At 43.4% G+C, this 24,663-nt stretch overlaps 1 protein-coding gene across 6 annotated transcripts in view; it reads left to right on the top strand.

Annotated features, from left to right (window-relative positions):
* Window positions 1-24,663, top strand: part of AKAP13 (A-kinase anchoring protein 13) — a 330,780-nt gene that overhangs the window by 156,060 nt on the left and 150,057 nt on the right. For all 6 annotated transcript variants that reach the window (XM_073304194.2, XM_073304196.2, XM_073304195.2 and 3 more), the window contains one exon: window positions 20,264-20,453. In XM_073304194.2, coding sequence (XP_073160295.1) covers window positions 20,264-20,453 — 190 coding nt within the window. The remainder of the gene's footprint in view (window positions 1-20,263; window positions 20,454-24,663) is intronic.

Raw genomic sequence — 24,663 nt, 5'->3', positions numbered from 1 at the left:
TCTTAGAGCGGTGGTGGGAGCGAATTCCAGATTCGAGGTCCCTTCACTGAGAATGGTTTGCCAATAGCCCTTTCATGTTTAATTCTGGCCCTACTGTGAGCTTGAGAGCCTCAGCTAACCTCAATGCCCATGTGATCATGCAAAGGGAGAGATGACCTCTAAAGGAATGTGCTTTGCAGTATGGGTAAACAAGCACACTAGCTTTGCTCAGCCTAGTGCGCTAAAATAGCAGTGTGTATGTGGTGGCACAGGCAGCTCCTGGAGCTAGCTGCTGGAGTATGAACCTGCCTAAACCCCGGGGTATGTAGGCGGGTGGCTAGCTCAAGCAGCTGACTGTGCCACCATAGCCATATTGCTGTTTTTAGCATGCTAGCTCGAGCACAGCTAGCCTGTGTTTGTCTACCCATGCTGGGAGACATGTTCCCAGTTGCTGTGTAGATTATACCCTAAGAGCAAGCTCACTCTGGAACATAGGGGTCTCCTGCTTCCTGGCAGTAACTTGGCTGTGTAAGAGGACAGCTGCATTTTGCACTAGCAGATGTTTCCAAATAGAATGCAGTGTAGTAATCCAGGCTATCAGGTCCATGTTCTTCATTGCTTTGTGAAGCAGGTAGAGGAGGAGATTCCAAGGACTAGCTGATATTCAGTTTGCCAGTTGACTGACACCCCTCCACACACACACACTCACACCCCATCGCCATTGTTGGGGGCAAGGGGGAAAATTGGGGAAGAAAATATATAAACATGTTTAAAAATTAACAGGTGAGATTGTGAATGGCAAAGACTAGAGCAAGGGGAAGATCACTCAGGCCACTTTGCAGGACTTCTCATTGTATCATCTCCACTTCCTCTTATTGTCCTTGAATGTGTTCGGGAATGCTGCACATTGTTGATGATTATTTTTAAAATCTGACATACTGTTGTGTGTATGTGTCTATAAACAACCTAACAATGCCGCCTTCATAATCTGAATTGCTTCTTAGTAGCCTAAATCTTTTAGTCTAATGACCGAAAAGTGCAAAAATCTTCAGTGAGCTACACATGTGGAATCTTTCAGCAGCTAATCCTGAGTGTGGCACCATAAAAAAAGAAGTAGGTGAGAAGGATGAAAAGAACCACAAGGAATACACCCCTTTTTTTTTGTCCTGTCTGGCTCTTATTTTTGGACACTTATGAGAGAAAGGAGAGATTCAAAGCTTAAGCAGTCACTAATTTCTCCTAGAAACCTTTTGATTTTCATTTGAGTCAGTTCTGCGTCTGTGCAGTTATCACTGTCTGGTGGGTTTCTAAGGGATCATAGGGAGAGTATTACCCTTCCTTAAAATATTCTGATAATAGCCAGGTGCCTCAGCATGTGAAGATGTAAATCAGTGCACAGAGAAGCAGGACAAAGTGTGGTTCTTGTCAGAAAATTGATGTAATTTCCAAGTTCATACTGACCGAGACCCAACTAACATAAAAGAAAAAAAAATCTCACGGATAACAAGATGTTTTGTGAGCATTTTGCAATCCTTGATCTAAAATACGTAAGTGATGAGGTCTGTGCTGTTGTCCCAATGAGATGCTTTCAGTAGTGCCTCTGAGATGGGTACTTTTCTATGTATCTGTCACTTTAGGCACTTGAGTACACACTTAATTTTAAATACATGAGTAATCCCATTCCTATTTAGCAAAGGATTTAAGTGTGGGTTTAAAGATAGGCATGTGTTTAAATACTTTGCTGAATAAGGGCTTTAACTGTGGTCAGAGTAGAAGCTGAAGACTTTCTCTTCCCCTCTCTCATCTCCAAATATTATAATAACAATAACAAAAATGAGGATAAGTCACTTGACATTTTCATTTATTTTCATGGCTAGGTAGTTTTATTTAACTTAACCTATTCCTAGCAGGAAAGTTGCCTACTATGTAAATGCACTCCCAGAATCACCACTTATACGCATGTACTGATGTAAGTACCTGGCTTCATATCAGCTCCAGGTTTTTGGCTGTTGTATGTAAGCCGGTGCTTCTTCTCTGACAGTCTAAAATATCTTTGCCTATGTGCTTGTCCTCAGCTGGATTTGAACTGATAACTTATAGATGAAAGGTGACATGTCCTCCTAAGGTTGCCTCTTATTGACCCTTCAACTAGGAGGAATGATGGTGGCAGAGTGAGATGCATAAATATTAAGCACATGGACAGGAGTGTGCAAAGCATCTCAATTGCCAATGGCCAAGAGCAACCATAATTGGAAAAGAGTGGGGGTTGCTTTGAGACTCATGCCCTTCTCCAAAGCTCATGAAATGCTTCCTCCTTCTGATAAGAATATCAAATTTCTTTCCCTCCCAGCGTTGTCTTCTTTCACTAGATGACAACTGATTTCCTTTCCCTCTCCTAAAGTTTTCTCAGTAGATTTGATATTACAGGGACACTGTCCAGTTTAAAAAAATACTAAAAATGAGTTGTCTCTTTGTATTAATATCACCTTATATTATTAAATTTAAAAATATTAAAATCTAATATGCTTTTAATGGTGTTGGAGTTATTCTGGATGAAACCATGCAGAGGCATTTGGTAGAGTTTACCATCATGTCAGACGGACTGATGAGTTGAGTATTAAACTGAGCTGACGTAACTGTCCATATAGTAAGTGGATATGCACTAGAGTTAGGAGAGGATCAAAAGGTAAAAGTGGAGTTTATGGATCAGTTGTTGTGCCTTACTGGAAACATACCACCCAATGAGAAGATAATTATCAAGCAGATCTAAGTACACATGTTATAATTTGCAAAGACTGGGTATGAAACAGTCCATGGAAGGCACGACATTGGAACCGAAAACTCCATTGGAAATGGCCATACAGACTTGTCTAGTGATTGCTAACACCAGAAGCAACCTCATAAGGTGTACAAGTGGCAGACACAAGTCCCAAATTGATTTCTTTTTGACAAGAAGCAGCAACAGCTCATGAATAATCAATTGTAAGGTAATACCTGGCAAGAGCATTATAAACCAACACAGACTTATTATGGACTTCAGAATGCAGAGACCTCAGAAACATCTAAACTGCTGGGCACTGGAAAAGCTGAAGTGGTGGAAACTTAAAGATAGGAATGAAAAAAATCTTTGAAGAAGTAATGTATATGCTTCCAGACTACACACAGGGATGTGTGGAAAATAACTGGTACAAACTAAAGTTAATATTGCTGGATGTGGCACAAGGAGTCCTAGGAGTGATGAAATCAGTGCCGAAAAGGATAAGGAGGAACACTGGGTGATGGAATCATCAAAAGAAAGAATCCATTGAAAAGAAAAAGGTAACCTTTAAAAAAACAGTAGGCCAGTGGCTTGAACAGTGATAATAGGGCGTATATGAAGGCAAAAAAGGAAGCTAAAAGGCATGTTATGACAAACAAAATTTAGGCCAGTGACAAACTGTATAACTGACAAGGAGGAGATGAGGAAGAAAAGACCATCTGCAAACTCATTAAGTCGAGAGAAAATGATGAGGGATGTGAACCAGTTTGTGTATTATTAGAAACGGACATGGTATATTGCAAACAAATGCTGAATCAATCAGTAAAGTCTGGGGTGATTATTTTGAAAGAGTGATTAATGAAGAGAACCCAAGAGAGGAACTAAGAACACATAAGCCAAACTTGGGCATGAAAAATTACATGCAGGATGAAGAGGTTTGGGAGGCACATAGGAGAATGAAAAAGGAGAAAGCTGGTCCAGAAGAAGTACTGGTGGATGGGCTGGAGTCATTGGGAAGGGGAGGTGTCCTATATTTTACAAGTCTGTTGAACTATATTCTTAAGAAAGAGGAAAATATCTAATGAAAGGCTTAAAAGCTTCATGGTGCCCATTTTTAAACATAAAGGAGATATTACACTGTATTTCCTATTATCACTCAATTCAGCTGACATCACATGCTATGAAGATATGGGAGAAGATTATTGAAAAGTATTTGCATGGAACAGTTGAAATTTGGAACGGTCAATATGGACTTAGGCCAGGAAGAAGTAAAATTGATGCCATATTTGCTCTACAAATCCTCATGGAGAAGTTCAGCAAAAAGAGATGGCAACTGGGCATAGTCTTTGTGGACTTGGAGAAGGTGTATGATCATGTACCAAGGTAATTAGCGTTTGCGATGGGCAGGTGTGCTAGACGGATATATCCATTTTATCTGGGTTAGGTATGATGGCTTGACTACTGTGTCAAAACCAAACGGGGCTATGCAGAGAATTTCCAGTAAATGTTGTCCTGCACCAGGAGTCAGCGGTTTTTGTCTACAGGTGTCTTAGATGCGCTCAGTGAGAGTGTACAGAGGAAGACACCTTGGCACACCCTGTTTGTTGATGGCCAGTGGCATGCGCAAAACATTGTGAGACTCTGCAGGTACCAATCTGGAACATTGGCAGCACAGTTTTGAGTCGGCAGTGCTTGGAGTGAATGTTGGTAAGATCGAGGCTATGCTGACTGCGGGAGGAGGACCCACCCCCAAAAGATATTACGGGCAGAGAGCTTAGAAGAGTGAAAAAATTTAAATACATCGGATCAGTGGTTGCTGACAATGGTGTCCTCCTGAGTGATGCTCGGCATTGTACCAAAGCTACTTGATGCAAATGGTAGGCGCTGACCCCAGTTCTCCTTTATAAAAAGATGGCAATAAAGTTAAAGGCTAGAGTGCATAAAACTGTAATTTGACCCCTCCTAACGTATGGGACAGAGACTTGACCTTCCACAAGAAAATAAATCAGTATGTTCCCCAATATGAAGATGTTGGGATGGTCAAATGGTTGGACACTCTGTGAGACAGAAAGAAATGAGATTGTGAGGGGCCTAATGCAGGTTGCCCCAATTGAAAACAAAGTTGAGGGAGACTAGGCTACATTGTTAGGGACACAGCTAGTGAAGACCTGAGAGTTATATTGGTAGGCTGGCCTTTGCAATGGGTGGATGGAAGACATTCAAGGGGGAGACAAAAGGCTCGGTACATGAGCTGGGCATTACTGGACCTTAGAGAGACCAATTGCATGACAGCCAAGCGTACTATCATGAGTTATGGCAAGAAAGAATAAGAATATACTTCTAACCCTTTTTGCTGTTTGTTTCCTATTTTGGACTTCATTCAGCTTGTGCAGACTGATCTGATCAGTCTAACTTTTATTCATAGTTTTTCTTCCTAGACAGTGACGCTTTCTGGGTCTTGTGCCCTAATACAATGCTGTAGTATTTGTGTTTGCAACACTACAGAGTGTTTTTTTTTTAAAAGGTGCAATTTAAAAAAGTGGAGTCATGGAAACATTTGTATATGATCAGAAGTTTAAAAAAAAACAAAAAATCATCATCATTATCATTATTTGGGCTTGAGTCTCCTCTGTCTCATATCTTTTATCTGAAGCAGAGCTCTGTGTGGCTAAAAAGCTTCTCTCTCACCAACAGAAATTGGCCCAATAAAAGATACTACCTCACCCATCTTGTCTCTCTTGTATCTTTTGCTGTCATTTACACCTATGAAAAGTGAGTGCAGAGTGGTCATATAACACTGCTAAATCAGGATAGTAGCATTTTATGGTATTTTGCACTCAGTTTGCACAGGTGTATATGATGACACAAGGTGCAAAACAGTGGAGAATATGTCGAAAGGCTTTTACAAACTTGAATTTTCGGCTTAATTTGACCTGGAAATGCCCCTTTAATAAATTTGTGAGCGTTTAGGTGCTTATTTCTATAGTAGCAGTATTGATGGTGTCCTCATACCTCTGTAATTGTAGGGGATGGCTGGCTTTGCCGTTGTGACACACAGAATGTAGAGGCTACACAGACAGTGGTTAATAGGGGTATTAATTTCATTGTTATCCAGAAGAGATAGAATGACTCATTAATTAGGCAGATAGCTTGAATCCACAGAATGTTCAGCGTCAGAAAGTAACACTTATAAATATTTTTATGAAAATACTGTTTGCAAGAGGCACCAGGTTGACAAAGCTGGAACATGACATCTCCTTTGTCACAGCCCTAACCTAGTGGGAGTGTGGTCTCTATGGCCCATTCATTCTTCAGTATTTCTGCTGAGCATGCTAATGAGGGCTAATTATAGGAAATTATTTTTGTGAGGTGTGTAGCTGTCTGCTAGAAACTTGATGAAGAATACTAGCTCATTCCATACAGGTCACTGAAGGTCTTTCATCTGGGAAATTCTTTTTTGTCCCTACTAGACTGGGCTGATTCAGAGTAACCATTTTAAAGCATTCACATTGAGGGAGGCATCACGAGGATTGTAAGAAAACTGCGGGAAATTATGTCCCTTTCATGTTCCCCCATGGTTGCACCCAAACCTTCCCTCTCCCCAAACTTCAAGTCTACTCCTCCCCCTGAACCTCTATGTTTGCAACTAACATAGCACCTCAGCTTCTCAGCATTTCTTCCAGTTAATGGATAAACATTCCTTCAAACCCAGTTATGGCTCAGAAACTATCCTGTTAAAATGTAATATACAACAGACGAAACCTGGTGTCCTATCAAGTAGCCCATATTCACTTGTGTCCTGTTGGATAGATATAGCCCCTTGAATGCCCACTCTAGCTCAGCTGCTTAATGGCTTTGATTGCCACTCTCTCTTTCAATTTTCATATTGTACTAGAATTTATATAGGCTATGATAGTGCTTTCCATGTTGTTCCATTTATTGTGCAAAACTTCCTTATTTTAAGCTGGTAACACTGTTACCTAGTACCCTGTGAATATTTATCTGTTACAGAGTTAATAAGGTTTTTTGGGGGTTGTGGGTAGAATAACTTAGCAATAGGCATTCCAGTGTACCATCAAAGTTGTTCTGCATAAGATTCCGTTTAGTCCAGCAAAAGGGTTCCTTGTAGATAGAAAACAAGTTTGTAACAGGTTCTTAACCAACATACAAGAAGAGCAGTTCTTCTTTGAGTGCTTGCTCATGTCCATTCCATATTAGGTGTGTGTGCTCGCCACATGCACCGGTGCCAAAAGTTTTTTTCTCAGCAGTATCCGTAGGGGACCGGCTCTGGCATCCCCTGGAGCAGCGCACATATGCCATGGTATGAGGGGCACCGCCAGCTCCCTCAGTTCCTTCTTGCCACCAGTGACGGTGCTGGAAACGTCTGCTGCTTCGGCTAGCATTGTCTCGTTCTCTGTTCCTAGAACTTGTAGTATAGTTTTAGTTACCCTTAGTAGTAGTACTTGAAGTTCTCGTAGTCTCGAATGGGACTCAGCCAGGGGACAGGGCGTGCCCCAGTCCCCAGGCTTTAAGCCCCTGCGATCGCTGCAAATGGCCTGTGCCCATCAGCCATCCACATAACTGCTGCCTATGGTGCTTACGTGAGGGGCACATAAGTAACAGGTGTTTGTATCTGCAAGTCTTTCAAACCTAAGATGAAGAAGGTGTGCAATATCCTTTTAAAAGCACTTCTAATGAAGTTGACACTCACTCTGGCACCGGAGCAGTGGTCCGACTCCACACCGAGCACCTTGGCCGGCATAGGTCTCCCTCTACAGCTCCAATCAAGAAGTCAAAAAAAGACTGTGAGGGGAAGATCTCTTACCTCCCTCAAGGGAAAGGAGAGGGCTGGGGACAAGCAAGAGTAAGAATAAGATCCTCCTATATCAGATATAGTCAAAGGGGTGGCTTGCAAGCAAAATGCAGCCTTCCATAGAGTTCTAACATAGCCGGTAGTCATGCTCATGTTCATTGTGTAGGTGTGTCCTGCAGAGACAACATTTCTCGTTATGCAATGCTCATCTTGACCAGAGAAACCTTTGTTTGGCTACAGGTAGAACATTGCATGCCGAAGTAGTTTCCGTTGGCCACACCTGTGTATTAAAGATGAGGTTGGGTGAATCTGCTCCATTTTATCCTAAATACATGCAGCTCCCAGACTTACCCTAATTTTCCAGTGAGACCATCAGCTATGCAAAATTCGGCCATCCCTTTTCTTCACTAATTGCCTGTAATAGGCTGTTTCGGTTCCTTAAGTATGAGTGGTACAGTATTGGATCTCTAGAGGTGAATGCCAAGAGGCACCAATCTTTTTGAATTCAAGATAGTTGGTATGAATATAAAACAAAAGGAAGAATTAATTTAATTCTTATGGCAATTATGTCTTATGGAATTTATAGTATGTGAACTGCTTTGCTTGCAAGTATATATCATATCAGTGTTGCTGTTTTGATTTCTTATTTTACAGCCCGCATTGAAGCCTGAAAAATACTTCGTTTAAGAGAGTGTAGTCCCTTTGTGGGAAGAAGTATAATTTGAATTGCACTGAGAATAATTTTGCTCACTATCTGAGGATATGAAAGTCTGTGAACATTTTATTAAAGAAGGGATGCAAATTAAACCACCTTTCTGAGAGGAATTTTATATTGTCTGGTATTTGATCAGTGGTCTGAACGTTTCCCAGATTACAGTGTAAGGCATTTTGAAACCATGTGTTTAACATTTCACCTTTTACTGGGGAGCAGTGGTTACACAATCCAGAATTATTAGTGTCCTAATCTTCTAGCCTGCTGCTATTCACTTCCATATGCAGTATGGTAAGGAATTAGTCACTATTACGCAAGTAAACTTTTAACTCTTTCTTGCCACCTCGGAAAGCATTCAGACTAGCGAGTAGTCCATAACATATTCTGAGGGCAATAACAAATGTATTTGCTGCTGCTTTCCTACATATTTCTGGAGGCACCTAAAATGTGAATCTCTCTCTCTCTCTCTCTCACACACATATACACAAACTCTCACATACCCATATCCATACCCACACAGAGTCGGGTGTGGTAGTTGGTGAAAAGTTAATCACCTGAGCATGTTGCAGTGGGTCCCTTAACCCATACAACTTCTATATACAAAGAATAGTAAATATGGCAGGCGACCAGCTTGGCTTAATGGTGAAATCCTAGCGGATCTTAAACATAAAAAAGAAGCTTACAAGAAGTGGAAGGTTGGACATATGACCAGGGAAGAGTATAAAAATATTGCTCGGGCATGTAGGAATGATATCAGGAGGGCCAAATCGCATCTGGAGCTGCAGCTAGCAAGAGATGTCAAGAGTAACAAGAAGGGTTTCTTCAGGTATGTTGGCAACAAGAAGAAAGCCAAGGAAAGTGTGGGCCTCTTACTGAATGAGGGAGGCAACCTAGTGACAGAGGATGTGGAAAAAGCTAATGTACTCAATGCTTTTTTTGCCTCTGTTTTCACTAACAAGGTCAGCTCCCAGACTGCTGCGCTGGGCATAACCAAATGGGGAAGAGATGGCCAGCCCTCTGTGGAGATAGAGGTGGTTAGGGACTATTTAGAAAAGCTGGACGTGCACAAGTCCATGGGGCCGGACGAGTTGCATCCGAGAGTGCTGACGGAATTGGCGGCTGTGATTGCAGAGCCATTGGCCATTATCTTTGAAAACTTGTGGCGAACGGGGGAAGTCCCGGATGACTGGAAAAAGGCTAATGTAGTGCCAATCTTTAAAAAAGGGAAGAAGGAGGATCCTGGGAACTACAGGCCAGTCAGCCTCACCTCAGTCCCTGGAAAAATCATGGAGCAGGTCCTCAAAGAATCAATCCTGAAGCACTTAGATGAGAGGAAAGTGATCAGGAACAGTCAGCATGGATTCACCAAGGGAAGGTCATGTCTGACTAATCTAATCGCCTTTTATGATGAGATTACTGGTTCTGTGGATGAAGGGAAAGCAGTGAATGTATTGTTTCTTGACTTTAGCAAAGCTTTTGACACGGTCTCCCACAGTATTCTTGTCAGCAAGTTAAGGAAGTATGGGCTGGATGAATGCACTATAAGGTGGGTAGAAAGCTGGCTAGATTGTCGGGCTCAACGGGTAGTGATCAATGGCTCCGTGTCTAGTTGGCAGCCGGTATCAAGTGGAGTGCCCCAAGGGTCGGTCCTGGGGCCGGTTTTGTTCAATATCTTCATAAATGATCTGGAGGATGGTGTGGATTGCACTCTCAGCAAATTTGCGGATGATACTAAACTGGGAGGAGTGGTAGATACGCTGGAGGGGAGGGATAGGATACAGAAGGACCTAGACAAATTGGAGGATTGGGCCAAAAGAAATCTGATGAGGTTCAATAAGGATAAGTGCAGGGTCCTGCACTTAGGATGGAAGAATCCAATGCACCGCTACAGACTAGGGACCGAATGGCTAGGCAGCAGTTCTGCGGAAAAGGACCTAGGGGTGACAGTGGACGAGAAGCTGGATATGAGTCAGCAGTGTGCCCTTGTTGCCAAGAAGGCCAATGGCATTTTGGGATGTATAAGTAGGGGCATAGCGAGCAGATCGAGGGACGTGATCGTTCCCCTCTATTCGACATTGGTGAGGCCTCATCTGGAGTACTGTGTCCAGTTTTGGACCCCACACTTCAAGAAGGATGTGGATAAATTGGAGAGAGTCCAGCGAAGGGCAACAAAAATGATTAGGGGTCCTAGAACACATGAGTTATGAGGAGAGGCTGAGGGAGCTGGGATTGTTTAGCCTGCAGAAGAGAAGAATGAGGGGGGATTTGATAGCTGCTTTCAACTACCTGAAAGGGGGTTCCAAAGAGGATGGATCTAGACTGTTCTCAATGGTAGCAGATGACAGAACGAGGAGTAATGGTCTCAAGTTGCAGTGGGGGAGGTTTAGATTGGATATTAGGAAAAACTTTTTCACTAAGAGGGTGGTGAAACACTGGAATGCGTTACCTAGGGAGGTGGTAGAATCTCCTTCCTTAGAGGTTTTTAAGGTCAGGCTTGACAAAGCCCTGGCTGGGATGATTTAACTGGGAATTGGTCCTGCTTTGAGCAGGGGGTTGGACTAGATGACCTTCTGGGGTCCCTTCCAACCCTGATATTCTATGATATTCTGATTCTTTGAAAATGTCATTGGTGAGTATTAAAGTTCTTCTTTATTGTAGTTCTGAGAGGCTATATTTCCAGATTATTTTGCATTGCCCCTGCACAATGGTAGTGAATACCATTTCAGCTGTGAAGTATCGTGTCCTCTCAGCGGGGATAGTATTTGCTAGAATAAGTAGCTATAGTTCTTACCATTAAAAGTTATTTACCCAGAGCAACCACATAATAGAATTCCTTTCTAGAACTAGGGAAATACTCTGGGATCTGATATAACACTGTGGTAGCTTTGCGGAAATGTTGACTTTTTAATGGTGACCCTGTCATCAGTGTCGTTAAATTTCAATAGCGAAGGATCTAACTATGAGCTTTACTGAAGTTGTTTGCCCTGTTCTGTCACAGAGTGCTCACTAAAATCTGAATAGATTGTCTAGTGCTTATTCCAGTATTGCCATTTCCCAACACCAAGTGATGAAAAATCATGAGATTAATTAAAAAAAAAAAAGTGGTGTGTGTTTATCTGCTTTCTGGTATTTGAGAGTTTAAAGTTCATGTTGTCCAGCTTTTCTTCACAGCCGTGAGGGCTAGAAACATACTAAAAAACCCTCTGAGATTATCTCATTAATCACATGAATCAGGGAGTTGGGGATTTCAGAATAATAATCAGATATCATGAGAGTAGTAAAATTATGAGAGTTGGCAACACTGCTAATTTTTGCCTTGTTTGAGTCAAAGTCCAGCTCCAGAATGTGGAAGTCTGAAGGGGCTAACCCCAGGAAATAACATGTTGAGTTCCAGCACAACTTTCTTGGCTTGTTATTGAAAGATGCTGGATAATTCTTTCCTAACACAAGCATCTATTGAACTCACCAATCCACGCTTTCTCTCTCTCTCTCTCTCTTTCTGTGTTCCCCTGCATACTGGGAAATGTTTATCCTTCAGAATTATTCACATGGTGCATGGACTCCATATGATTTTCAAACCTGTGCAACTCAGTATCTGAAACTTTGCACTTAGGACCTCAGAGTCCAATTGCAAATGCGTCTCTTTGTTTTTGAAGCACATTTTGTTTTCCCCTTCTCGCTCTTCTTTAAAAAATATCTCATCAGTAGTTGCAGGAAGTTCTAAGACTTGCTGTACAGCTGCAGATTTCTATCTCTTTCCGTTGCAGAGATAGCGACGCAGAGCCATCCTATTTGCTCTGCCATGTTAAATCTGTTATTTCGTTACTTAAGTGCTTGCTCTTCACCAGGGAAGCGCAAATGATCTACTTGGGCAGCCTTTGGACATGAAAATAGATTGTGCTGTTCTACATTTCAAATGTACTAACTGCGCTAGTGTGTGACCAGTCTAATTCGTTTCTTGGATTCAGTATGCCATCCTAATCTGAGATGTTTCTGTAGCTGCAGGATGGCCTGGTAAATATTTTTTCCTTATTGGCTGCAAACACTGTTCATCTGTTCTCAAAGAGAGAAATTTCTTCCCTCCAGGAATATCTTTTTTCTGACTAGGATTTTGGAACAACCAAAACAGGGACTGAGAGCAGAGAATTCATCCCAGTTTTTATGCTTGAACTTTATTCAGTGCTGTGTGGATACTCTGACTGCATAGATCTGATCAACAGGGATCCTAGTTTTCCTTGATAAAAACTCCAAAATTCTCTGATTTAAAAAAAAACAAAAAAATCTGTGGTTTTTCTGTGATTAAAGCTCAGAGTTTCATTTTAGTTTCCCTAGCCACAATATTCAGTTGAACAATGTTTTATTGATCTACTTACAATTTTTAAGCAAGTTCAAATCCTACCAGTGCCATCGATCATTCTAATAAAATAAAATAAATTGCCATTTGTATTTGTCTGCCTTACAATGTAGCCTACAGCCTTGCTGCCTACAGGACTGAACAGCACATTACCGTCAACATGAAATTTGTCCTTGCCAAACGCAGTGACATGGTCTTTAGGAGTGATTTATAAAGTTTTCAGCATCTTTTCATAACTTCAATTACTCATATCTGGAGGCTGAAGTAAAATTTGAGATGCATTAAAAGATGAACCCCTGTACACCATTGAATAAATTTTATATGCCAGAAATAGTTTATTAGAATATGTTTAACTATGTAAATTTAAAGCACATTCAAATATCCACCACAGGAGGGGAAGGCTGTGCACGATGAATGGGTGACAATGGTACTTTCAGTAAAATTTACTTAATAGTTAATATATGTTTTTGTTTATTCACAAAATGTAAAAACTAAAGATTCTGTGTAAAAATGCAAATTCCAAGTTGAGGAATTCCAAGATGAGGAAGGGACTAGCACAGTAAATTTAAATTTCCTTTCCCATTGCTGGTGTTGTCTACTTTATAGTTACACACTGACAGGAAAGAGTGGATAATATTTTTATCTGAAGCAATGTGCTAGACAAAAAATGAGCTTTCAAAGTTAAGTTGGTTTTCAAGGAAGTCTCTAGGGAGGAAAGGTGTGCAAGTGTACCCTATCTGGTTATGGAACAAACCAGCCTTTTGAAGCTTTGTCCTGAGTGGGAGGGGGATATCTTTGTAATCTGATCACCTGTTATGTGAGGGCAAGATCAGAGGCCTAAACTATATAAAAAATTACTCTGAAATTCATGGGCATTCTGGTTCTGAGCAAAAGGTTTTATGAATTTGTAACCACAGAAAAAACCCTTCAGTGGGGTTGAGGGACTGACTCCTCCCAGAGCCCTTGTCAGAGTTGGGGTGATCTCCGGTAAGCTTCTTAGCATGTACGCAGGGCTTTTTTTGGGGGGGGGGGGTGTTTTTCTCTGTAATGCTTTCACCTTGAGAATAAATTTGCTTGCTTAGGGAAAGCTATGGGTAGCTTATGCCTATGGGCAGTTGCTCTGTTAATAGCCTCTGAGGAGAAAGCAAAGCAGGCCTGCTTAGGCAGTCTGACTTGCTGGGGAACTCACAGCCTAGAAAACCCCCAGTCAGCAGGAAGTGAGATGCAGGTCTCTGCTCAAGAGAGGGACAGCTGGGGAGCTGGAAGCCTAAGAATGGGTGCCTTTGCGTGGATACAAAGGGGAACTACAAGTGCAGTTGCCCTGAACTGTGGCATTACCTTCCTCTGGGAGGAGTCCCATTAGCTGAAGACTCATCCTGGTCCTCAGTGGGACAACTCATGGAGTAAGGGTGGTAGATGCAAGCCATCAGTTATATCTTTGTTTCACATGGGCATGGGCATGGTACATATGACTGTTATTTCATACTGAGCCAAAAGTCCCCTGCAACTGCCTGGGTGTGAACTGTAATTTGCTACGATTTATGCACCGTTATGGAAATGTTCAGTTTAACATACAGCATGAAATTTGTATATGAAAGAAATTATTTTCTTTGTATGTGGAAGTAATTATTTGAATAAATTTGGCATACTTCTGTGAAGTTGGTGAATTTCATTAGAGGCAAACAGGTAGGCATAGTTACTCTGTAATTCATTTCTGAATTCTGATGTTTGTGAAGTCATTCGGTGTCATTTATAATCGTGAATTCTGTAGATTGCTTTGTGGATGCCTGTTTGAAGATGCTTGCAAATATACTTGAAGCTGATGGGAAATTGACAAAGGCTGTTGCGCTTAGTTCTCTTTAATCTCGCTGATGTTGCTCTCATGAATTGGTGAATGGGCTTTTCACGATGACTGCTTCATTGTATTCTGAAAGCTGCTCTAAGTACAGTGATTTCTCATATATGACAGCTGAAAAGAAAAATAGCTCAGACAGAAATGTCTGTGTTTCCTTGATAAAGAAGGGCCATTTATTCAGTTAACTGAGCTATTAAAAGCATAAAATAACTTGGATTGCAGGGGTTTGATGGTCGGTTTTACAGAAGTTGAAACAGCCATTTATAATAGAAAACTGTACATTACCTTCTGTTTCTTTATTGCAATATTGATTCTGATTCTAAATAAACCAGGAGTAATTCCATTGAAGTCAATTGAGTTACACTGTGGAAAAAGGGAGGAGACTCAGGTCCATTTAGACTGGGCTCGATTTGGATGAATAATAGATTAATTTGAAGTGAGTCATAGAATTAGAAAAAAATCTGTTAAGGCAGCTAGTCCATCAGCCACTGTCAGTACAGGATTGTTCCTTGCAATATATATATAGTGTATTAAACTGTCTCAGGGTAGCCCCAGCTGACAGTGCCCACTGTCTTACTGCCAGAGTTGATAGAGATCCATTTCTTCATTTTTGCTTCACTTCAGAGGTTATATGTTTCTTTTAAATTGCATGGTAACTTATATAACAGCATCCAGTGGACTTGCCTTCCTCGAGTAGTTTCCTTGGTTACTCATTAACCTGTTAAAAGGGTTACTGTTTTTATCGTAAGGACTCAAAATGGCATGTATAGACACTGAATAGAAATGTTCGTAAATATGCCTGTAATTTTATGAGGCCTAATGGACATATTTCTCAGTGGAGTGCATTAGTTTTAGTATTTGAATTCCTTCATCATTTAGGGCTCAACCATAGCTTTGCCATGCATCTGACGTATGAAGTAGTTTGTAATTGCACTGCCCCAGAAGAAACTTGGGAATCAGAATGTGGTTCAGGCCTTGTTTTCACTAGGGAAGAAGGGCGTGTTCTTAACTTCAATTAACTAAGGGTATGTCTACATTAAAAACTTAAGTAGATTTACAGCCGCCACAGTAATTTTTGTGATGGTGCATGTCCACACGACTCTCCTTGAGTCAGTGATGTGCATCCTCACCAGGAGTGCTTCCAGTGACCTAAGAGGGGCAGTGTGGGGAGCTGAGAGCCAGGTCTCTCAGCTGCACTGGCAGCTTCCTGCCGGGAGCCCAGCTCCCCCCCCCCCCCCCCACATGCCTCCCTATTCCCTGCTGGGAGCAGGGTTTAGCCGCCCACGGCTCGCAGCTGGGAGTGGGATCCATTCTTGCCCTGGCTCCCAGACGGGAGTGGGGTCCAGCCACCCAGCTCCCAGGAGGTATGTGGGGGGGGGGCAGTTGGGCTCTAGTTGCCCACTTTCTTGTCAATTTCACGGCTCCACTGGAGCCGTGAAATTGACCAGAGAGGGAACAGACCATGTAAATAATAGTGTCTGTACAGACACTGCATAGTCCTAACTACACCGACATAAGCCTTGCACCTCTTGTGGAGGTGGAGTTATGTCATTATAGTAGGGCACTTACATTGGGGAGACAAGGCTATAGTGTAGACACTGGTATGATTAGATCGACGTAAGCTGCCTTACGTTCACCTAACTATGTAGTGTAGACCAGGCCTTATGCAAGATAAAATCCTTATGAAGTTAAAGCAATTTGTAGTTTTTACATGAGTTAGCAGGTTGAGGTACACCCTGAGCTCCACCACAGCCTTGAACTTGACCTGATAACTTGTGTGAGAACTACAAATGGCCTTGTCTTTTCTAGAATTTTAACTTGTGCCACTGACTCAAGTTAACTACACATCTTTTTTCCTAGTGAAGAAAACTGCCTCAACTGCCTGCCTCCCAGTCCCCCGCCACACTTGCTCTGGCAGGGACGTACCCTGCAGAGCCGTATACCTGACACATCATATGTCCCCAGCACACCAGTGCAGCTGGCTTAGCTGGCACACAGTATGATGAAGTCAAGGCTCCACTCCTCCCTGTCCACTCCCACCCACATGCACTGGAGGGGAAAGTATCAGCCCCACAGTGGCTCTTTTCCCTATTGTGAAAGTGATATGATTACCCGTAGGGTAATTAGCCAGCACGGCCACCATATGCCACTGTGACAAGATGAGTCACAATCTGGCCATTAATGGAAAGTGCTTCTTGCTGAGAAACCGGTGTCTCATCAGTTCCTTGAACTCGTTTCTGGTTCAAAATGAAACTTGACAGAGAGCAAAAAAACCACAGCAAACTTCAGACTAAGGCCTCGATCCTACAAACGTGCACATGCTTAACTTTAAGCATGTGAGTAGTCCCATTGAGGTTAGTGAGACTAATCACATGACTAAAACTAAGCACTTGTATAAATGTTTGTGGGTTCAGGGCTAGCTGTTTATCCAAGATGTTTACTTTCCAAAATAGCAGCCTATAGGCTACTGGCCTGTCTCTCCAGTCTAGGAAAGAGTGACATCATGTGCGGATTCTGATTCAGTCCTGTTTCCTCAGGGCTTCTGCTGTGGTTCTTCTACATAAAACTAGTACAGTACATCCATCGTCCCTTCCCCTGAATCTTGTCTCCTGTGGGGAGCTAGTCCCTACAGGTTTCTACTCTACTGGCTGTTTGCCTGAGAGTCACCCTGCTCTAGGGCCTGCCAGTGGAGCCAGCCTGTTTCCTGTAGCTCTTCCCCTTTGACCTAGGGGCTTCTTGCCAGAGCGTCCCTGCTCCTGACATCTCTCTGTCTTACCGGGCTACTTGCTGGATTTTTATAATCACCTGGGCACAGAATTTTGAAGATATTTGGGCATTGCTGCAGTCAAAATTGCACACCTAACTGATTTACTGCAATATATATACACGTTCTCCCACAGTGGAAAGTGCGTGCAATCACATCAAAAGAAACAGTAACCACAGTATATGGAAGTCATTGGCGTGTGATCTTCCTCCACATTTCAGAGTCGTCATGCAGCTTCGAGAAGCACGCTGTACTGCATTCCATCCAATCAACCACATCGTCAACCCATGCTCGCCATGGGCACCCCTTGGCACCTTGCATCAGTCCCTGCAAAACGTTCTTTGGCCATCTTCCTCCGTTCATCTGACCTATGCGTCCTGCAAACTCAAGTGTTCTTGGTCTGATTGTCTTAATATACAGTATCACTCTAATTATGCTGTAAATTTGGGTGATTACGTCCTCATTAGTCCTGTGTGAGGTTTAGCTAATACACAGCAATTGCCTGTAGAATTTCAATTTAAAAGCAGAAAGCTTCTTACTATCCTGTTTCCTTAGCATTCATGTCTTGTTTGCATATAGCAAGATGCTGAAGGCAAGAAACTGCAGCAGTTTAATTTAACACTTCATGGTAATATGTTTGTTTCTCCAAATGTGTCTGAGGGTCGCTAGAGCAGCAGTCATGAGTCCAGTTCTATGTCAAATCTCTAAGTGATGTTTAGAGTCTCTTGTCGTCATGCTACCTAGGTATTTGAAGTGCTCACCACGCTCCAATGCATCTTCAGATCTGGATTAGAAGTATCTCACTTTTCCAGCAGATTTAGATGTTACCATTGTCTTTGTCTTTTCATGTGATACCTTTAGATCTAACATCTCTACTTCTACCACTACTCTTTCCAGCAATTTGAGCCCCTCTTCTTGGCAACAGTCCTATCTGATTAACATCATTGGTGAAACATAGATGACTAATTTTTTGTCCACTGACAGGTGTGCCCTCCTGTAGGCTGCAGGTAAAGTGCAGGTAGCACGCAGCCCTGTCTGACATCTATCCTCAAGTCAAACCGACTACGTTGCTCATGCACACTGAAGCCATGAGCTGTAGCTCACAAAAGCTTATGCTCTAATAAATTGGTTAGTCTCTAAGGTGCCACAAGTACTCCTTTTCTTTTTGCGAATACAGACTAACACGGCTGTTACTCTGAAACTTGTTTTCATAGAGATTTGTTATAAGCCTTACTACATTTTCCCCAGGTCCGACCAGCCACAGGATTGCCCGAAGAGGTTGGTGTCGTATGCTATCAAATGCCTTAGCAGAATCCACAAAGGCTTGGACCACTCTCCCATCGTTCTCCAGCACTTTGTCACAAAGCAAATGGAGATTGAATATTTGCTCCACTGATTTACGAGCCGAAGGCTATGTCTACACTGCACACCTTACAACAGCACGGCTGTGCCACTGCAGCCATGCCATGTAAGACGGCCACCCTGGCGCCGGAAGCACGTCTCCCACCGACAAAGCTCTGTCCACACTGGTGCTTTTCGGCGCCAAAACTTTTGTCCTTCAGAGGGGGTGTTTTTTCACACCCCTGAGTGACAAAAGATATAATGACAAAAGTGCAGTGTAGACATAGCCCAAATCTCATTTTGAAAAAGAGATTTCAGCACTTTGGAGCCAAAATCTTATTGACTGTTCATGGGATTTAGGCTCCTTACATGACATTTGAAAATTGGATTTAGGCTCCTAAATCTGTTAGACATTGGAATGCTGAGCACAGTAATGTCTAAATACCTTTAAACATCTGGGTTCTGATTCCTAACTGATCTGCCTCAGCTGGAAGGTAGCTGATCTATCACACCTGTGGTTGGGCCCAACTCCCCTTAAAGGGCCAATCACACTGTGAGACAGCACAGCACGTCGGTAAGATTTATACTTTTAGATTCAAATTCAGTCTTTATCTCAGGCGTCACTCAAATGCAAATTTCTGCTAGGCCTGAATTTGGCTTGTAACCTTAATGGAAATTTTACTTGACTCTTCTCTATTCAGTTCCAGTTCTTAAACGGTGCCATTTACTGTGGTATCTGAGCTCATGTTAACAGTTAGTATCATAACAATTTTTCTAACAATTAGAGACAGGAAAAGTTCCATATGGGTGTGCCTCTGTTCTTCTGTCAGTGTAGTCATGCTCTGAAGTTTGTAGTGAAGGTGGCAGTATTTTGACCATTACTGTGTTCATTTTATGTAAATAAGAATGTAATTTAGTTACAACTTTAAAGCTCTGTGCTAATGGAGACAACGGCATAGTCTCCCCCCCTCCCCCCGCCGGACTGACCTTTATTAAAGATTTTGTTACTGTTAACTGACAAAATGGGCAGCTCTATAATTAAATCAATAATCCTAGTGTAGAGGGACTTGATGTCTCAGGATATTGGTGTCCTAACAGTTATGTAAGAATGGTCAGATAAGATCTTCCCCTTTAGGCCAGCCATTCAAATCAAGTCCAGTTCAGTAGTGAATGAAAGTTGCTACCACATAATGGCCGCTTGCACTCTGTGAAGTGAGTTTATTATCTCTGTCTGATCCCTGGAGGAATGTTTCTGTCATAAAAGTTGTCATGTCGCTTGCCTATTGCCCTAAAGTCCTTATCCTATAGATTAGGAGACAGTTCCCACTCTAGGGCTGTCAATCTGGCCACCTTGGTCTGCATTAAATTCACTTTGCCCTTCATCACTACTTGCTATAACCTTCTGACAGCTTGGAAACTCCCGGTCGATAAGACTTGGCAGGACTTTTTGGGATGGAGCTTGTCATTGACTCTAACTCTCAACTCCAGTTCATTTCCCTCCGCCAAGATTGGGGAGTGTATGTGTTTCTTGGCCTGACCTTCTTGCCTGCAGAATAAACCGCCCTGTAGACTCTTTTGGTTGGGCCATTAACTAGATGAGTATCGAGACCGAGGAATGGCATGTGTGTCACTGCATCCCAGTGTTTCAGCCTCGTTTGTGTATTAACCTGGGTTTGTTTTATTTCAGAGAGGAAGCTGGTGAACCGGACTCTTGGAGCACTTTGTCTCATATAGTGCACTCGGGGGACTACTGTGTGAAATACCACCTTGGGCTGAATGTTTACACGCTAACAGCTGAAGCCAAGGAAGGAGCAAAGGCCAGCATGGAGCATGACATAGAGCAGCTCCGGCAATACATAGCGAGTCACCAGCACACGGTGAGAAAGGGACAGGGCAATATAGTGAGTGTAAATGTACCTGGGATGCCCACTGCTGTTATCTTGAGCTTACAGGTATCTTGTAAGAAACTTTGCACCTCGGCAATAGGGATTTACAAATGACACTAGACCTTCACATCTTGAAGAACCACAGTTACAGTAAGAAACTGTTTCTTAACTTAGATATAATTAACTAATGCCCGGGGGGATGTTACCTGGGAACTGTCTGCTTTCCTCTGATTTGGGAGTGGGGCTCTACTAAAGGCATTGTTAGGATGAAGGGAGGTTTTCTGCCATCAGGGAGGTGGAGCTCGGTCAGGACTCTCTCGGGAGAAGCAAATCCTGCCTTGCACGTCCTTCCTCATGTACTCTGCCTCTCTCTGCTTCCAGACCCTGACTCATCCCTGCAAAGAGAAGGCGAGTTACATCCTGAGGGCAGAAGAACATTGCTTGGAGCAAAGGGTAGCTCCCTGCAGTGTGGTTGGCTCAGTGGGCGGGGCGTGTGAGGTGGGTTCTGGTACTGGCTGGGGTTAGGGAGATGGGAATGTGTTTGTTTCGGAGAAGACACTAATAGATCTGCCAGGAAGCAGCACTCCGGTTGAGGGGACGGGCCAGAGGAGCGGTAGTGAGAGCATTGTATTCTCTTCTTTAGTACCTCAGTGCAAGATTCTGAGGGTGAGTCCACTCCTGTTAAATACTGTAGGAGTTCATGGTGGGGTTTTCAGAAGCATTTGGCATTGGCCTGATACTGCTCCAATTAAAGCCACTGGGAGCTTGATCATTGGATCTGCAATTAGGTCAAGTCTGAGGTCTTCGGAAAATTCCACTCTCAGAGCTTGAAAGAGGCTGCCAGGGAGACCCTGTTCAAAGGGTGAAATGCAAAATGGTGGTCAGGATTTTACAGCTGCTGCAGAACTCTTCAGTTTTCCTTGTGTGTCCACCGTTCCTTTCAGATGTCTGTATGTGTGTGTTTAATTCCACTATCCTAGGCCTGGTCTACACTAGGAATTTACTTCAGGACAACTACGTCTCACAGGGATATGAAATATCAAACTCCTGAGAGAGATAGCTATACCAACTTAACCCCTGGTGTAGACCAGCACTAGATCGATGAAAGAATTCTTCCGTTGACCTAACTACCACCTCTCGGGGCACTGGATTACCTACGCCAATGAGAGAAGCCCTCCTGTCGGCATAGGTAGTGTCTACATTGAAGAGTGACAGCCCTCAGAGTTGTTATATTTAAATATTGCTACTCCTTTTTCATTAAGAGATAAAAAGGAGGAGGTTGGAGTAGTATTTTTCATTTTTACTAGTTGACATTTTAGCAGACTGACCATTCTGAACAACAGTCCTCACTGTCGTCTGAATACAGAACAGTAGTAACTCTGGGTTTCAGCAAATACTGGTGATACAAGTGGCAAACCAAAGCGAGCATTGGAATCACCTCACTTTGCCTCCCCTTACCACCAGATGACAGTAAAATATGTCTATCATAGCAAGCACGTTTCTTTTTGATGGTACAGATGCCTGACGGGTACATTTTGTCTGACAATGAAATCAGAAAAGCTATGTTTAGATTTTTTTTTCCAGCCCTGTTTCACTTCAGATCTAATCTGATTTGAATTTGGAAAGCAGCCCTGCAATTACTTCATTTAAGCTCAGCTGAAAGCCAGTTGGCTTCCTCTGGAGAAGGCTCTATTTTTTAGTCTATCAGCAGAGTGACTTCACTGCGAGGATGTGAGGGCTCCCACTTCCTCTGTGTTTCAAAACCTTGCTTGTTCCACAACAAGTGTCACTTTTGTTTGTGTTTGTCTGCATTGGCTGGAAACCAGTAGAGCATTCCCTGTGCTCTGCTGCAGGGTGGAAGCCACCAGACAGCCGACACTCCATTTGAACTTGATCATTTGCACACCCACACAAATGGATCTATCATGTGTTCTTTCTTCATGCAGAGCAGTAGTTCCAGCCAGTGCCCACTATCTCCCAATTATTTATGTGGATCCTAACCCACCATGAAGCTTGGACAGCATCGCAAGTTTAGAACTGCATAGTCTGTCATTGTAGTGGCACGGGAGCACCCCTATAGTTAAGGTTGCATCATGATATCTGTTTAAGGGTTAACACTTCTAAGTCCTCTAAAACTGACATGCTCAGTCAGATTTTTTTAAAATTTGGTGTGCCTGGGAGGGTGCTTGGTGGGATCAGAGACCCAAATTTGGAGTCACATGAGCATGGGGTTCTGGAGATACAAGCACCCCTCCCCCCCAAAATAGCCATTGAAAAAAGGTTTCTAGGTGGGTTTCTTTGCCCAGAGCTAGGGATTAAACTATTGATGTGATGCAGGTCAAAATGATCTCAATCTGTTGAGTTTTATCCAGAGTAGTGCATGGCATCCACTAAATCTTTGGGAGACCCAAATTGAGAATGGTATTTAAGGAAATGTACATATTTACACTGTGCATGCACTGATATAGAAAAATGACTAAATGGCTTCCATTCCCACCATTTTATATGTTTCAAAGCTTGACTCTTGTAAGTGCTCTAAAATCCAAATAGTTAATTGGATAGCTTTGAAATTTGGTGTGCCGCATAGGGCCACAGGGTAGCATTAGTGATCCAAATTGGGGTTCCTAAGTTACAGCACCAACTCCAAAAAATCAGTTTCCTTCTGCTGCGTTGTACTGTTAAACTGAGAGGTAATAATGACTAAGGCTACGATTATGTCATGGGAGGTCACGGAATCCGTGACTTCTAGAGTCCTCTGTGACGTTTTCTGCTTCAGCCGCGGGGCTGGAGTTGTCAGCCAGAGGGAGCACCAGAGCTCTCAGCTGCGGGTGGGATGCAGCTCCCAGCTGCCAGCCCTGGAGCTCTGAGCTGTTGGGGGGGGGCCTGCAACTCCCAGGCATCTGCCTGGAGCTCCAAGCCACTCCCGGAGCTCTGAGCCACAGCAGGGGCCCCCACAGGTCCAAGACGCCACATGCAGCAGGTCACCTCAGAGCTCCCAGGTGTGATGGCCCCTGGAGTTCCACGGGTGGCGGGCAGCCCCCGGAACTCCCATCCACACGGGCGGTGGGGGGCCCCCGAGTTCAGAGCTGGGGCAAGGGGCCCTGTCAACTCCTAGCTGCCAGTCCTGGAGCTCTGAGCCTCCATGGGCAGAGGGGGCCTGCCGCTCCCAGCCGCTGTGAGCATCAGCAGCGGTGGGAGTTGGGGGACCCCCCATTCCCTATTTCGTCAGGGTTATTTTTAGTAAAAGTCACAGACAGATCATGGGGCTTCTGTGAATTTTGGGTTATTGGCTGTGACCTGTCTGTGACTTTTACTAAAAATTGTCATGACAAAATCTTAGTCTTACTGATAAATCAGAGACCTCTTGATGGCTGTGAACTCATCCTGCCATTAACATAACTAAACAACATGTTAAACACAAACCACCACCTAAGATAAAAGGAGTTTTGAACTGAGGGGCCAGAGGTTGCTACAATTTGTGAGTCATAAGTGGCTATTTGAGTTTGGGGATCATGGAATCAAAGTATTTTGGGGGGGAAATTAGGCATGTGAGTGCTTCCTGGGAAGTGAGGGGCATTGGGGTGGAAAAGTGGGGAAATATGGGGAGAGGGGTGGGGGTTGCAGTGAGGGGAGGTGGGATTATGGGGAACGGGATAAATGGTGGTGGTGGGGAGGCGAGAAAGGTTGGGGGCTCAGGTGAAAGGGGGGTGGCACCCTGAGCTCTGCCAGTGCATCCCAATTTTGCACCCAACCCCCCTAAGTCTCCAAAAGTCTTTGGGGAAAAATGAGCCATGAAAATATTTCCAAGGAGTGGTGGGGTGAGTTGCAGGAGGGGAGTTTGGGGCTGTAGCGAGGAGAGGGTGGTTATGAGAAGGGGGATAAGAGGAAGGGGGACAGAGATTGACGGATCAGGTGAAGGAGGCTTAGGGGTTAGGGGCAGTGGAGGGGGTAGTGCAGTGGGAAGGGGGCTGTGCGGGTGTGTGGCAGAGGGGAGAATGGAGCAGGGGCACTTGTCAGTCTCACATTATCTCCTCCCTGTGTATGTCCAGATCTGGGGGGCTGTCAGCTCTCTAACCGTTCTAAGCCCTCTTTCTGGCCCCCCACATATGAGCTGGGCTATGGGGAACCTTGCCGCTCTGGGTTTGTGAGCCTCTCATACTGCCACCCATGTGTGTGTCTGGATCTAGGGGGCCTATACTCA

This window comes from Lepidochelys kempii, chromosome 10 (assembly GCF_965140285.1).
Source record: "Lepidochelys kempii isolate rLepKem1 chromosome 10, rLepKem1.hap1, whole genome shotgun sequence".
Classification (NCBI taxonomy): domain Eukaryota; kingdom Metazoa; phylum Chordata; order Testudines; family Cheloniidae; genus Lepidochelys; species Lepidochelys kempii.
The sequence above is the reverse complement of the archived record's forward strand: the minus strand, read 5'-3'. Positions and strand labels throughout refer to the sequence as shown.